General features: G+C 37.3%; 1 protein-coding gene across 2 annotated transcripts in view; it reads left to right on the top strand.

The window, feature by feature from the left end:
* The window catches only part of LOC127428678 (high affinity cAMP-specific and IBMX-insensitive 3',5'-cyclic phosphodiesterase 8B-like), a 70,957-nt gene that overhangs the window by 29,381 nt on the left and 25,191 nt on the right, over positions 1-16,385 (top strand). For both annotated transcript variants that reach the window (XM_051677191.1, XM_051677190.1), the window contains exons 2-7: positions 1,063-1,119; positions 7,410-7,600; positions 13,890-13,949; positions 14,038-14,095; positions 14,346-14,434; positions 14,534-14,612. In XM_051677191.1, the coding sequence (XP_051533151.1) occupies positions 1,063-1,119; positions 7,410-7,600; positions 13,890-13,949; positions 14,038-14,095; positions 14,346-14,434; positions 14,534-14,612 (534 nt within the window). The remainder of the gene's footprint in view (positions 1-1,062; positions 1,120-7,409; positions 7,601-13,889; positions 13,950-14,037; positions 14,096-14,345; positions 14,435-14,533; positions 14,613-16,385) is intronic.

Below are 16,385 nucleotides of genomic sequence, written 5' to 3'. Positions count from 1 at the left end.
CTTCCTCTTTCTATCTGAGTATCCTTTTATAGATACAAGAATGTTTATAGAGACCACAGGAAACAAATGTGTAGATGTTCCTTAAAGGAATAACTTTCTTATACATTTTATATGGTGTATAAAAAAAAGTTTTAGACCTCAAGAAATGAATGGTTTATTGAATGATTTGTTTTGTTCCATATACAGATTTTTTTTTCACTTGTTTCACACTTAAATTTAGCGAGACAAACTGGAAAATGCACATTTGTCTATTTGCCAATGGACACTGACAGCATTCTCAAGATGCATGATCTGAAAACAAATCTTTATTTGTTAAATGATTTTGGTTCCCAGATACACTAATCTTGTTTTAATGATGATCATGTTTAGATATTTTACTGGAAAGCAAGACAAAGATACAGATTAACAATAGGTTTTTGTGGTGTTTGTGTGTGTGTGTGTGTGTGTAAATAGCTTCACTTGTTTCTTTTGTCATCACAAAATTGTATGTGTATTATGTGCACTGCTTTTATTCTGATTATGATCTATGTTTAGCCTATGAAGGATTTTTTGTACGTGTGTGTGTGTGTGTGTGTGTTAGACGGTGTGTGACTCCTGCTGAGAAGCTTATGTGTAGTGTTAAAGTGGATGACGCTTTTAAGCCACCTGTTCTCTATCAGTGCAATGTCTCAGCAACGTTTGGACAACACTTTAAAAACACAACTTTTACTTTTTGACTGCACATACCACATCCGGATAAATCTCTCGGGGTGGAGTTTGCGCTGAACAGGATGGCTACATTTTGCCTGCGATCAGATTACATTAATGCAATCTGTAGTACATTATATCTTCACTGGACTGAAGTTGTTTGTCTTGTATAGTTTGTGTAAACGATTGTACTCTTGATCTGGAATCAAAGAGGAAACTTTCAAACGAATGTACCAACAATGCATGATTAAAAACAGGACAGAAATGCCAGAATGTTGCTACAGGGATCAGAGATGGTAAAAAATTGGATGCATTTTAACTGTTTCTTTTTCATTCTAATTCCTACAACATGCAACATCTATCCCTCTGTCTCAGGTGTCTGCTACAGAAGAGCGTTTGGGGCCGATGCGTCTGAGTCAGGAGCCCATACAGGTAAAGTCTATCTAGTCCTTATGTTTAGTCTTTGAGCAAATGCATGTGTGGCTTTTGAAATTGTAGCTGGAAAATAGATGCATGTGCTTCTGTTTAGGTGTTTTCCTGGATGACTTTACTTAGGCTTAGTTTAGTGGTTAATGATTTGGGCTGGTTAAACAAAGGGTGTATATATTCATTTGGCAAATTACTGAGAGTTTATCTTGCATAATCAGTGTATTTAAAGGAATATTTCAGGATCAATACAAGATAAGCTTAATCACTGCGTTTGTAACATAATGTTGCTTACCACAAAAAAACAAAAAAACAATCGCAGTTACAATAAGGCACTTACAATGGAAGTAAATGGGGACAGTCCATAAACAGTCAAATACACACTGTTTCAAAAGTATAGCCATAAGACGTAAACTATACTGTACATGTTAACATAATGTTTGTATGATATAATCGCTTACAGGGTTTACCAGCGCTATGTTGTCATGGCAACAAAGTTGTAGTATTGGAGTTAACTACACTTATAAGGTTAGTTAACACATCATTTTTACATCTTGCGGCTGTACTTTTGAAACAGTGTGTTTCAATGTTTGGACTGGCCCAATACACAAGTGCCTTACTGTAACCACCATCAAACGAGGGTGGAGTAAAAATCAATACAGATACTTTTGATTGAGCCTAACTTGTGTTAAACCTGGAGTATTCCTTTAAGCAAGGCAGTAAAGCTCAGATACATTATGATCTCATATAGAACGTGCAGCGATCTGTTATATGACTAAAATCCCAATATAAGTTTCTAGCAGTTTTCATTATATTATATAATTGATAATTGCAAGCCTTCACTTTGTGGAACTTGTGTCATCAATATCTTGACCTGTGGAATGTCCCTGAGACATCATAATGCACCAATAGGATTTGTGTGGTAATGTTGTGTAATCTCATATTGACCTTGCTGTTATGGAATATCCTTGTGACATCATATTGAATTAATGCAGAGCCTGTATAGTGATGCTTTATGATTTCACGAGTCTCTGAAATGAGCCTCTGTCCTGTGACTTCAAAGTGCATTATTGTCATTGCTGCTACTTCCTGTTTCTGAAGTATGGCAAACAGTCAGGCACCTAAGACCTTACAGTGACTCAGTCAGGACCCCAGAATAATCTTGAGCTGTCTCACAGGATTGACACAGAGATTATCGTGTGTGTGTGTGTGTGTGTGTGTGTGTGTGTGTGTGTGTGTGTGTGTGTGTGTGGTATTAGTGGGAATTATGGTTACCTAAATGTGAAATTGTGTAAGGAGAAATTGTTGTGTGTAGCATTAACCTAATGACTGCCTGACATTTGTCAAGGTAAATTCAGGAGGTCTATGTAATCTCTATGTAGACTCTTTGTGCAACTGATGTAACAGAGAATCAATCAAAACTGATTTTTTAAATGAATCACCTGTCATCCTTTTAAGGTCTTGAATTTAATTTAGCTATTGACTTATAAAACAGACACACACACACACATACACTGAACAGGAGTATTTCAATACATTTACAGGGTTTGGTAGTCTCTCAACTTTGTGTCTGAAGTGTAGTCTAAAAGTGTGTGTGTGTGTGTGTGTGTGTGTGTGTGTGTGTGTGTGTGTGTGTTTTATAAGCTCGTCTTCTTTGATGTTTTGAGTCTGCGATGAGAAATCTTGGGCCTCATGTCGAACGGTCTTGTTGTATGCGCACTCCTGCAACATGCCGAGACTAGTCCCAGACGCTACGGCAGATTTCAAACCAGCTTGATATCTAGACGTCCTGTCTTCAGGTGTGTGCACTGTCCCGACGAGCGAAAGACCAACAATGAGCTACAGCCAATGAAATATAGAAAGATCACAAGAGGAGGGCAAGGTATTAGGAAGCGGAAGACAAGATATTAGAAAATAAAATAAAACATCATTAACATCTCCCTACCCACTGTTTTTATTATTTTCAGCTGTTGTTCTTATGTTTCCAAATAGCAACATGGTTGCGAGCTGTTCTTTCATGTTTGTTGACATGTTCTCAAGAATAAATGCGTGAGTTTGTGAATTAATTTTGTTATCTTAATTTTAAGATGCATTTGGTATGATCTGAAAATGTTAAAAAAATGACTGTATGAACATGTACAGTAGGGACACAGATATGAGCAGCACACACATTTGAAGCTCAATAACAGGTACTGCACTAAAATAACTCAGAATTCAGCTCTAAACTTTAATCGGCCAATAAGAAAACTTAAAAAACTAGTCTTTTCTTACTATGATGGCTCAGATATTGAGGCTACAAGAGCCAAAATGAATAAAATCCAAAAGGCTGTTTATTGTGCAACCAAACTTCCAATACTAACCAGAAAACAATAAGATTTGGTGCACAACATGGGGCTTTTAAATATAAAAGAAAGCTTGAAAATCACCAGGGCGTTTTATTTTATAAATGATTGAAACTTGGCTTCGTTACTATACTCCATATACAAATTAAGCTTTTTAAAGCCTATATATTCACCAGATGAAGAGTTATATATATATATATATATATATATATATATATATATATATATATATATATATATATATATACAGTTGCAATCGAAATGATTCAACCCCCCCAAGACAGTAAGGATTTACAAAGGTAAGCTTTTCTGATGACCCAGAATTTTTAAACTTTACATCTATATCAGTTGAGTGACACATTCATAGTGTGAATATATAACCTAATATTTGTAAATAGCAGGATTTTTTAAAAATACAGCCATGTCATAATTATTCAACCCCTATTGCATGTAGCTGTTTCTTAAATATGTAAGTCTACACAAGTAATTGTTTTAAAACAAAATTAAGTCATCAATCTGCAATGGCACTTATTTAAGTTTTAAAAATGTACGTTTAGCGTTGTAAGCAAAAATGTATTTCTATGCAAAAAAATGCAATTAAAAATAAGTTGACTCAAAAGCTAATAGAAGAGATTATTTCATTACACAAGAAAGGTCATGGCTAAAATTCAATAGAATTTAAAATTGAAGGCACTTCAATTTCCAATAGACAAAGTTGGTAGCACCATTCATACATTTTTTAAATATGGTACAACAGTAACCTTCTTGGGGTGTGGAAGAAAGCAAAACTTCACCAAGGAAAATGTTGACTTGAATATTTAAAAAGTAATAGGAAAGAAGTAGGAAAGAACTGTGGAGTACTGGAAGAAGGTTTTATAGACGTATGACACTAAACTGAAAATGAGTTTTAGACCCATGGGTCAGCAGTACGTCTGGAGTAAGATGACAAGGTGATGACAAGAACGACATCATCCCCACAGTCAACCATGGAGGTGGGTCAGTCCTGTTATGGGGGTGTTTTGCGGCTGCAGGAAACGGCTATCCTGACTATGTGACTGACACCATGGATTCTTTCAGGTATCAGGCCATTTTGGCATGAAAAATGTGATGCCTTCAGTGTGTAAATTGAAGCTCGGAGATCACTGGACTTTCCATTAAGACAATAAAACCAAGGATACATCCAAGTTGTCCAAAATGTGGTTCAGGGATAGTCCATCATTAAAATCCCATTGCAAACCTTTGTTGGGATTTCAAGGAAGCAGTGGCAGCACAGAAACCAAAGAATGTCAATGAGCTGAAAGCTTTTGCTCATGAGAAATGTATACAAATTCTAATAGAGAGGTGTCCGAAGCCTGAGAACACTTACTTGAAACATTTATTTGCTGTTATTAAGGATAAAGGATGCTCCACAAATGATTGACTTTGGGGGTTGAATATTTTTGACATGACATTTGTGGAGAGAATTAGTTATTTTTTATTTTAAAATTTGGGTAAACTGAACTTTGTTCTCAAAATCACTCAAATGTGTATTAAAATCTTACTTTGTTTACTGAGGTTTTAGTTGATGTGTTTTAATTCACATCACCAGAATGTAGTGCTGTGCAGGGGGGTTGAATAATTTTGATTGCAACTGTATATATATAATTTCACCAGATGAGTTTTTGTTGTTGTTGTTGTTGAAGAATAAAGAAATGAGGATTAAATGCCAAAAAAAAAAAAAAGAAACTATCAGCACTGGTTAATCGGTAAAACCGATATATCGGCCTAGCTCTAGTGCAGTTGATACACTATAGTCCTAAGGTGTTCGCACCAGCATGACGAATAAAATGACTGTGAGTCACAGGGCGCCGATTGCAAGTTGCGTAGTGTAAGCTTGGCTTTAGCTATAGTTTGGGGACAAATTTGCACCCAAAAGTAAGCTAAATCATACAAAACCTCCCTTTGGGGACATTTTGGGATGTCCTCGTTTAAAAAAAAAAAAAAAGAAAAGATTCATACATAAATTAAATAATGAATTTAAAAATGATAATAATGCAAAAAGTTTTCTGTTAGCATTAGTTTATAGTAATTATAGTTAGCATTATATAAAAACAGTAGAAGTCTATGTTATATCTCAATTTAGATTGCAGAGCAAACGTGTGCATGCGTTAGTGCGTGCGTGCGTGCGTGCGTGTGTGTGTGTGAAGGTTGCTGAATCAGCAGGGGCCTCAAACACACACTAGCCCAGACTGAACCTGTCTATGGCCTCGTTAGAACGGACAGTGGCCTAAATAAATCACTCACTCACACACACACACACAAGCAAAAACGTACATTTCAGCTCTGTTGAACTGTGGAATGAGAGGGGTGGCAGTGAACTGTTTTCAAAGCTCTTTGAGTGTGGTATGATTACTTAAAAGGATAGTTCACCCAAAAAGGAAAATTATGTCATCATTTACTAACCCTCATGTCGTTTCCAAACCCATGTGACTTTCTTTATTCAGTGAAACAAAAGTAGAAGCTATTTTCCTTATGATGAAAGTGAATGAAAACCAGGGACTGTCAAGCTCAAAAATGGCAAAATGATATAATGCGGTTCATTACTCATATTGCAGCAGTTCCATTGCAGTTCCATTGCAGCAGCCAGTATGGCACTAAAAGCAAGTAAAATTTTCTCACAAAGAGATGAGGTTTTTTTAAGGTTAATGCTCTATCGAGTTTTAAATAAATAAACAAAAACCTACCACCCTAACCTAAACCTTAAATGTAAACCTAACCGATAGTGTCATAAAAAGCAAATGTGAAATGAAAAGCGCAATTGCCGAAGCAACTACATCACTTTGTGGTGCTTCAATGACACTTTCAGCTCACGTGTCAACTCACTTGTCAACTCATGTGGGATCCTTTGCATGGCAAGTGCGACTCTCTATCAGTTGAGCTACCACGCAATTTGATTGTGCCTGAACAAGCTTATAAATGTAGTTGGTTATGTAATGCAAATGTTAAAATGTAAAGCTGCTTTGAAATGATGTGTTTTGTGAAAAGTGCTATACAAATAAAAATGACTTGACTTAAAATGCATCGCCTCACAAGTCATGCACTATAGTGGAAATGCTTTGATGTCATAAGAAAGCATTGTATGAGGAACAGGGTGAAAAGTAAGAGTTTATGAACTGAAAAAATGACGTTTTACTTGAGATTTGTGTGAAAGGGCATAAAAGTCGTTGTTGTAGTGCCTCTAGTGTTCATTTTACCAGGAAGCTACCACAATACAATGAGCCATGTAAAAATCCTTTTGCAAAAATGTTGGTATAGTAACGTGATTCTATGAGACCAGGTTGGATTCAAGACTTCTGAAGACATACGACAGGTTTGAGGAATGGAACAAAATTTAAGTCTTTATATACTGAAAAGTCATGGAATTTATAAGTTGCACATTCAAACATTTCATTGTATGGAAAAGAGCAGTGTAAACATTCTGTAAAATATCTCCTTTGTGTTCCATGAGGGGAAAACAAATCATACAGGTTTGGAACCACATGAGGGTGAGTAAATAATGACGGTTGTCATTTTTGGGTGAACTATCCCCATTCCTAAGCTTAGTTGGGGATTTTAGAGACAATCACGTTGAGTCAGTACTATTTAAGCATTGATATATTTTGATTGTGTAGCATCAGATTTATGCAGTTTTATGTGTCAATAGAAATGGTCATGCAAGTTAGCGTGTGACAGAGCGGGTTTGGGTAAGGCCACTCCGCCCCCTGAAGGTAGACATGAGAAGGTGCAGAATGGGCCTCCCGGGCGAGGTAATGGCGACAAAGGTGTCCTGATCGACCTGGACCATGTGGAATTTCACATTGCTGCTCCATGGTTACACAACACTGAACAGGATGAAAGACTATTGACCTTTCACATGCACTCACCAACACCATCTCTCTCTTTCTGACTCTCTTTCTCTCTGTCTCTCTCGCTCAGGTGTTACTGGTGTTCGCTAAAGAGGACAGTCAGAGCGATGCGTTCTGGTGGGCGTGTGAGCGGGCGGGATTCAGGTGTAACATCGCACGAACAGCTGAGTCTGCCGTGGAGTGTTTCCTGGATAAACACCACGAGATCATCATCATTGACGGGCGGCACTCGCACTACTTTGAGGCCGAAGCTGTCTGCCGGTGGGTTCAGTCAACTCCATCTATCATTTTCTCTCTCTTTTCTGTCTAGCTATTTTACTCTCTTACATGGAGAGAAAGTATCAACACTATCACAGAGGTTTAAATGCATGTACACACAAACAGACACTCTCAAAGTTGGCAGCTCTCCGCATATCTAGTAGTTGCCAAAGCACTATTTCTTTCTCTAGTAGATGTCTATGTGTCTGTGTGTGTGTTAGAGTCTTTGTGTAGTTACTGAGATGTGAGAGAGAGAGTTGTCCTCTCTAATGTAGTGTATATACAGTATATAATATATATATATATATATATATATATATATATATATATATATATATATATATATATATATATATATACATACACAGTATTATATTTAGTATAGTATAGTACAGTATATTTAGATTTACAAGGAATGCTCCAAGTACAAGACAAGTTCAGCTCTGTAGCATTTTGTTGATTTCCACAGAAAGTCATTCATCGATATTGGGCGATAAAAGCAATTACATGAAACTCTGAATGGGGCAAGCTGATGGGTTCTTTGAACTTTTTTCTGTTTCTGTTAATGTTCACATCAACCATCAGAATGGGAAAAAAAATGTATCTCAGTGATATGGACGTGGCATGAATGTTGGTGCCAGACGGGCTGGTTTGAGTATTTCTGTAACTGCTGATCTTCTGGGATTTTCACGCGCACAGTCTCTAGAGTTTACTCAGAATGGTGTGAAAACAAAACCATCCAGAGAGCGGCGGTTATGTGGGTGAAAACAGCTTATTAATAACAGAATTCAGAGGAGAATGGCCAGACTGGTTCGAGCTGACAGAAAGGATACGGTAACTCAGATAACCACTCTGTACGACTGTAGTGAGCAGAATAGCATCTCAAAATGCACAACATGTTGAACCTTGAGGCAGATGGGCTACAACAACAGAAGACCATGTTGGGTTCCACTTCTGTCAGCCAAGAACAGAAAACTGAGGCTGCAGTGGGCCTACCTCAGCAGAAATCTAGATTTGTCAGACCAGGCGTTGTTTTTCCAATCGTCTACTGTCCAGTTTTGGTGAGCCTTTTTGGTGTGCCCACTGCAGCCTCAGTTTCCTGTTCTAAGCTGACAGTACTGGTACCCGGAGGGGTCTTCTGCTGTTGTAGCCCATCCGCCTCAATGTTTGATGTGTTGTACGTTCAGAAATGCTTTTCTGCATATCACTGTTATAACACATGTTTATTTGGGTTACTGTAACATTCCTGTCAGCTTGGACCAGTCTGGCCATCCTCCTCTGACCTCTGTCATTAACAAGCCGTTTTTGCCCACAGAACTGCTGCTCACTGGATGTTTTTTTGTTTTTTGCATCATTCTCTTTACACTCTAGAGACTGTTGTGCGTGAAAATCCCAGGAGATCAGCGGTTACAGAAATACTCAAACCAGCCCGTCGAAATCACTGAGATCACATTTTCCCCCATTCTGATGGTTGATGTGAATATTAACTGAAGTTCCTGACCCATGTCTGCATGATTTTATGCACTGCACTACTGCCACACAATTGGCTGATTAGATAATCTCATGATCAATTAGATGTACAGGTGTACCTAATAAAGTGGCCAGTGAGTGTGTGTGTGTGTGTGTGTGTGTGTGTATATATATATATATATATATAGTGGCCAAACGTTTGGAATAATGTACAGATTTTGCTCTTATAGAAAGATCAACTGATTAGGACATTAATAACATGAAAAATTACTATTACAATTTGAAAAAAAATTACAGAACTTCTTAAACTACTTCAAAGATTTCTCATAAAAAATACTCCATGTGCAGCAATGACAGCTTTGCAGATCCTTGGCATTCTAGCTGTCAGTTTGTCCAGATACAGGAGACATTTCACCCCACACTTCCTGTAGTCTTGTCGGGCACTTCTCATGCACCTTACGGTCTAGCTGATCCCACAAAAGCTCAATGGGGTTAAGATCCATAACACTCTTTTCCAATTATCTGTTGTCCAATGTCTGTGTTTCTTTGCTCACTCTAACCTTTTCTTTTTGTTTTTCTGTTTCAAAAGTGTTTTTTTCTTTGCAATTCTTCCCATAAGGCCTGCACCCCTGAGTCTTTTCTTTACTGTTGTACATGAAACTGGTGTTGAGCGGGTAGAATTCAATGAAACTGTCAGCTGAGGACATGTGAGGCGTCTATTTCTCAAACTAGAGACTCTGATGTACTTATCCTCTTGTTTAGTTGTACGTCTGGCCTTCCACATCTCTTTCTGTCCTTGTTAGAGCCAGTTGTCCTTTGTCTTTGAAGACTGTAGTGTACACCTTTGTATGAAATCTTCAGTTTTTTGGCAATTTCAAGCATTGTATAGCCTTCATTCCTCTAAACAATGATTGACGGATGAGTTTCTAGAGAACGCTGTTTCTTTTTTGACATTTTGACCTAATATTGACCTGAAGACATGCCAGTCTATTGCATACTGTGGCAACTCAAAAACAAATACATAGACAATGTTAAGCTTCATTTAACGAACAAAATAGCTTTCAACTGTGTTTGATATAATGGCAAGTGATTTTCTAGTACCAAATTAGCAATTTAGCATGATTACTCAAGGATAAGGTGTTGGAGTGATGGCTGCTGGAAATGGGGCCTGTCTAGATTTGATCAAAAATTACTTTTTTCAAATAGTGATAGTGCAGTTTTTTACATCAGTAATGTCCTGACTATACTTTGTGACCAGTTGAATGTCACTTTGGTGAATTAAAGTACCAATTTCCTTCTAAAACAGTAAAATCTGTACATTATTCCAAACTTTTGGCTGCCAGTGTATATATATTTCACAAGATGAGGTTTATTGATGAGGAATAAAATTAAAACTATCAGCAACTATCGGCAGAGATTTTTGCTGATAACCAATAGTTCCAAAAAGGAACTATCGGTTTAACCGATTAATCGGTGAAACTGATATATCGGTCTACCTCTAGTCTAATTGTGCAGCAGCATGTCATACATGCTTGATGCAACATTTCCATATGTTTAACTCTGTATGTCTGTGTATGTTCTAGTAGTAGCAAGTCTCAATACTTGCTATCTAGTCCGCCAAGACCCACATTAACATGCTAAATCTTTCCGAGAGTTGTCATAACTGAAATGCACATTGTAAAAAATATCCATAACTTAAACGGTAAAAGAATGTAAAATGTATAATTTAAGGTAAAAATGTATGGTCACACTTTATTTTACAGTACCCTTGTTACAGTGTAATTACACAAGTAAGTACTGAGTAATATTAATTAACAACATGTACTTACTGTAGGTTTAGGGTTAGGGTTTGGTTTAGGGTTAGTTGCTTGTAATTATGCATAATTTTCTGTTATTACTATAGTCAGTACATGTAATATGTATAGGAAGGACACTGTAAAATAAAGTGTTACCAAATCTATATTACAGTTGTGCTCAAAAGTTTGCACACCCTGGCAGAAATTGTGAAATTTTGGCATTGATTTTGAAAATATGACTGATCATCTTTTATTTAAGGATAGTGATCATATGAAGCCATTTATTATCACATAGTTGTTTGGCTCCTTTTTAAATCATAATGATGACAGAAATCACCCAAATGGCCCTTATCAAAAGTTTACATACCCTTGAACGATTGGCCTTGTTACAGACACACAAGGTGACACACACAGGTTTAAATGGCAATTAAAGTTTAATTTCCCACACCTGTTGCTTTTTAAATTGCAATTAGTGTCTGTGTATAAATAGTCAATGAGTTTGTTAGCTCTCACGTGGATGCACTGAGCAGGCTAGATACTGAGCCATGGGGAGCAGAAAAGAACTGTCAAAAGACCTGCGTAACAAGGCAATGGAACTTTATAAAGATGTAAAAGGATATAAAAAGATATCCAAAGCCTTGAAAATGCCAGTCAGTACTGTTCAGTCACTTATTAAGAAGTGGAAAATTCGGGGATCTCTTGATACTAAGCCAAGGTCAGGTAGACCAAGAAAGACTCCAGCCACAACTGCCAGAAGAATTGTTCGGGATACAAAGAAAACCCCACAGGTAACCTCAGGAGAAATACAGGCTGCTCTGGAAAAAGATGGTGTGGTTGTTTCAAGGAGCACAATACGACGATAATTGAACAGAAATGAGCTGAATGGTCGAGTTGCCAGAAAGAAGCCTTTACTGTGCCAATGCCACAAAAAAGCCCAGTTACAATATGCCCGACAACACCTTGACACGCCTCACAGCTTCTGGCATACTGTAATTTGGAGTGACGAGACCAAAATAGAGCTTTATGGTCACAACCATAAGTGCTATGTTTGGAGAGGGGTCAACAAGGCCTATAGTGAAAAGAATACCATCCCCACTGTGAAGCATGGTGGTGGCTCACTGATGTTTTGGGGATGTGTGAGCTCTAAAGGCATGGGGAATTTTGTGAAAATTGATGGCAAGATGAATGCAGCATGTTATCAGAAAATACTGGCAGACAATTTGCATTCTTCTGCATGAAAGCTGCACATGAGACACTCTTGGACTTTCCAGCACAACAATGACCCTAAGCACAAGGCCAAGTTGACCCTCCAGTGGTTACAGCAGAAGAAGGTGAAGGTTCTGGAGTGGCCATCACAGTCTCCTGACCTTAATATCATCGAGCCACTCTGGAGAGATCTCAAACGTGCAGTTCATGCAAGACGACCAAAGACTTTGCATGACCTGGAGGCATTTTGCCATGACGAATGGGCAGCTATACCACCTGCAAGAATTTGGGGCCTCATAGACAACTATTACAAAAGACTGCATGCTGTCATTGATGCTAAAGGGGGCAATACACAGTATTAAGAACTAAGGGTATGCAGACTTTTGAACAGGGGTCATTTCATTTTTTTCTTTGTTGCCATGTTTTGTTTTATGATTGTGCTATTCTGTTATAACCTACAGTTGAATATGAATCCCATAAGAAATAAAAGAAATGTGTTTTGCCTGCTCACTCATGTTTTCTTTAAAAATGGTACATATATTACCAGTTCTCCAAGGGTATGCAAACTTTTGAGCACAACTGTATGTTTAACAGGAGAATACATGTAATACTGTGTTATCAATACACTATTGTTAAAGTTACAGTGAAAAACAATAATCTAGCATTCCCAGAAGTCCCCGCATGACCCATCACATTTCATTATATTTTATGGGAATAGTTATGTTTCTTATTTTTAAATCCAGTTATGTCCTTTGGGGTGTTATATTTTGTAGTTTTGTTCATGTTTATTGCATCACATGTGTTACCCTGATGGTGTTTTGTGTTTGTGTGAGTAACATTGTGCATTATCTCTACGTGTATTAATTATTGCTCCTGCAAGGGCCACTCTTAATGAACTTTAAGTCATCATGTGGCCTTTTGTAGTCACTACAGTGATTAACATACATTTGAAAGTGAAAAGCACACTTTTGTAGTTCCAGAAGCTTTGTATATTACATTTATATAATTTAATAATATAAACAGTAGTGAACTGTAAAATATACAGGCATCAAAATGATAGCCTGTAAAGCCCAGAAACTTGGTCATTGTATTTTTTTACAGTACATTTCTGCCACAGCTGCCGATATTTTACCATAAATATAACTGAATTTTTTTACAGTGTATTTACACAGCAATTAGAATTGCATAAATAATATTTTGAGATTAATCTTTCACATATAAAATGATGAATATAGAAATATTAAATGAAAAGATGAAATTATTATTTTAAATATTAAACTATAATTTATGAAATATATGCTCTATGATGACAACAACAAAGTCTAAGGCTGCTCTGCTGCTACATTTCATTTACACAGGAACAAAGAAGCATCAGAACTGCCTTTGATACTATGGGCTGATGTGGGTCAGACCAGACTTAATTTAGGCTAGCTTTTATGCGGCATTGGGTCTTACACAAAATTTTGACCAGGCACAGAACAGCCTTAACAGAAAAAAATAAAATAAAAAATGGTACAGAAGAATTAAAATAAATGCTTGAAGAAAAATTACTTTTTAAAACCTCTAGAGTACTTTACCCCGGCCCTTAGACTTCAGTTGTAAGTTCAACAGAGAGTCGAATCAAAAATAATTTTCTGTTGTAAAAGACATTATACCACAGATGCTGTACATAGACCTTGACTTGCATTAAACCTGGATCATTCCTTTAAACTTCCTTGAGGAGTTATATTCATATATTGCTGTGTACTTTAATATATCTATTTATATGATTTTGTCATGTTTGTGTAATTGTAATGTTTGCCTTGTGTGTTATTGATTAGGATGATTCGAGTGACCAAGCCTTCTGAGCACACAGTCGTTTTAGCAGTGGTGCCACAAATGTAAGACCTCAGATAAACTCAAAACACACTGATCCATTATCCATGTGTTACGTGCTGCCATCATGTTCTTCCTCTCTCTCTTTCTCAGTCCCACTGATCAGGAAGAGCCATCTGTTCTCCCTCTTCTCTCTGCTGGCTTCTCCAGAGTGAGTATTTTACTCCACGTTACTCTGAAACAGATACTACACATGTCCACTCAACTTAAGGAGGTTTATAATACCTGAATACCCAAAGTTATAATATAACCATTTTTGTATTGTGTTGGGTTGCCACTTGATGTCCAATGTAAAATCTGAGCCCTGAAGCAAAACTGGTTGAGAACCTCTGCTATATGCAACGATGTAAGAAACAGATACTGTATCTCTCTCTCTCTCTCTCTCTCTCTCTCTCTCTCAGAGGTATGTGGAGAACAGCAGTGTATCAGCGTGCTATAATGAGTTAATCCAGTTAGAGCATGGCGAGGTGCGCGCTCAGTTCAAACTAAGGTAAGTCCCAAAACATTAACTTTAATTCCTGAACTGAAGACTACACTGGTGTGAAAGTCACAAAACCTTTAACATTTGTTCGTGTTGCTGTTCTTGCAGGGCTTGTAACTCAGTGTTTACTGCGTTAGAACAGTGTCAGGAAGCTGTAGAGATCAGCAGTGAAGATCGTGTCATACAAGTGAGTTTTGGGATCCAAGCTGAATTTCCAATTGGACTTTGCTTACATGTCATTAAGACGATGTAATGCTGGGGAATTCATTGAGAAAGAATTGTGGCTGGTAAAAGCGCTGTTTATTTGCATGTGCTGACCGTGCTGGTTTAGCACTTGATTCACTAAAATAATTATGCAAATCAGGTAACGGCGCAAACGCGGCCGCAAACTCGATGCAGATTGCACAGCATAATTCCGATTTTGCGGGCTAGTTCTGAACGCTATAGCATTTATTAGTTTACCACCTGCTTTCCTCAGGCGGTAATAGCATGATGTTAATGGTGCCAGGCAAGAGTTTTGTGAATAAAGCAGAATCAATAATGGGCACATATAAAGTAGGTTTGTTTGTGTTAAATACTCATGATGCAATGTTATTTCAGCACTGATTCTGCCTGCTATAATGAATATTCCGGGTTCAATACAAGTTAACTTTAATTGATAGTATTTGTGTCATAATGTTGAGTACCAAAAAAATATTTTGACTTGTCCCTCCTTTTCTTTAAAAAAGTTAAATATGGGTTACAGTGAGGCACTTACAATGGGAGTGAATGGGGCCAATCTGTTTCAAAAGTATAGTCAGAGGACATAAACAATAGCTGGGTTTCCATCTAAATGTTTAGCATTTTTATGCACATTTCTGAAAATTCGACTAAAGAAAATGCGAAACATTGCGTGTTTCCATGAACTGTAAATGCGCATTATCTTGAGGGAGCCTGTCATTTTTGTCATGGAGCAGCTGAACGACCTCTTTGCTTTGGGGAGAATTGTATTTGCTGTAATAAAGCAATTGTTCATTATGTTCTTAAATGCTGCCAGAAGACGTTGCAGAATAAGCGCACATAATGAGAGCCATATACCTGGGAGTGCCACACTCAAAAGTTCTGGTGGATTGTGAGGACCCATTTTACTGAGAATCTGGGCACTTTTGACTAACCAGGGCTATGGTTGAAGAATTGTGTGCCACGGTCAGGCCGTTCGTTGAGCCAGTCACGTCAAGCTCTTACACATATACCATCCGACGAGCGCATTGCCATCACGCATTACAAATGGTCATGACACAACATCGTTCATGCGAATAAGCCGTTTCCATCACTTTAATGTGCATTTTAACTAATGCGAAACTCTAGAAAATCCACCTCCTCATAGTGCATTAAATTTTGTGAAAATTTTGAGAGTTTATTCGGATGTCATGCGTTTCCATTCAGGATATCTTATGCACATTTTCAAAATGCGCATAAAAATAGTTGGATGGAAATGCAGCTAATATGAGTGTTAACAGGATTTTAGTGTGATAATATAGCTTATTAACCTTTTTTATGTAAAGTTATATCCAGTTTTACAACTTTGTTACTATGCTGATGTAATGCCTTTAAAAAAATTTACAGCTCAAATGATGCACAAGTTTTAACAGAAGTATTAATGTAAATGCCTTAATAAAAATGATAAGCTTTACATTTCTGCATTCAAATCCTAAAAAATTGGCCCCATTCACTTCCATTGCAAGTGCCTCACTGTAACCTCTATTTCTGCTTTTCTAAAGAAAAGGAGGAAATTAAGTTGAAATTATTTTTTTGCATTAATCAATATTATGCCATAAATGCTGTTGATTTGAGCTTAACTTGTATTGAACCCGGAATAAGTTTTTGCGTTGAAATACCACGCAACTGATTAGTGAATTTGCCCCTTTGTATCACTTTGTTTCAAAGTGACATCCTTATAAGGACTGCCCCTTTATGCAGT

The sequence above is a fragment of the Myxocyprinus asiaticus genome, chromosome 38 (genome assembly GCF_019703515.2).
Source record: "Myxocyprinus asiaticus isolate MX2 ecotype Aquarium Trade chromosome 38, UBuf_Myxa_2, whole genome shotgun sequence".
NCBI lineage: Eukaryota > Metazoa > Chordata > Actinopteri > Cypriniformes > Catostomidae > Myxocyprinus > Myxocyprinus asiaticus.
This window is presented reverse-complemented; position numbering and strand designations above follow the sequence as displayed.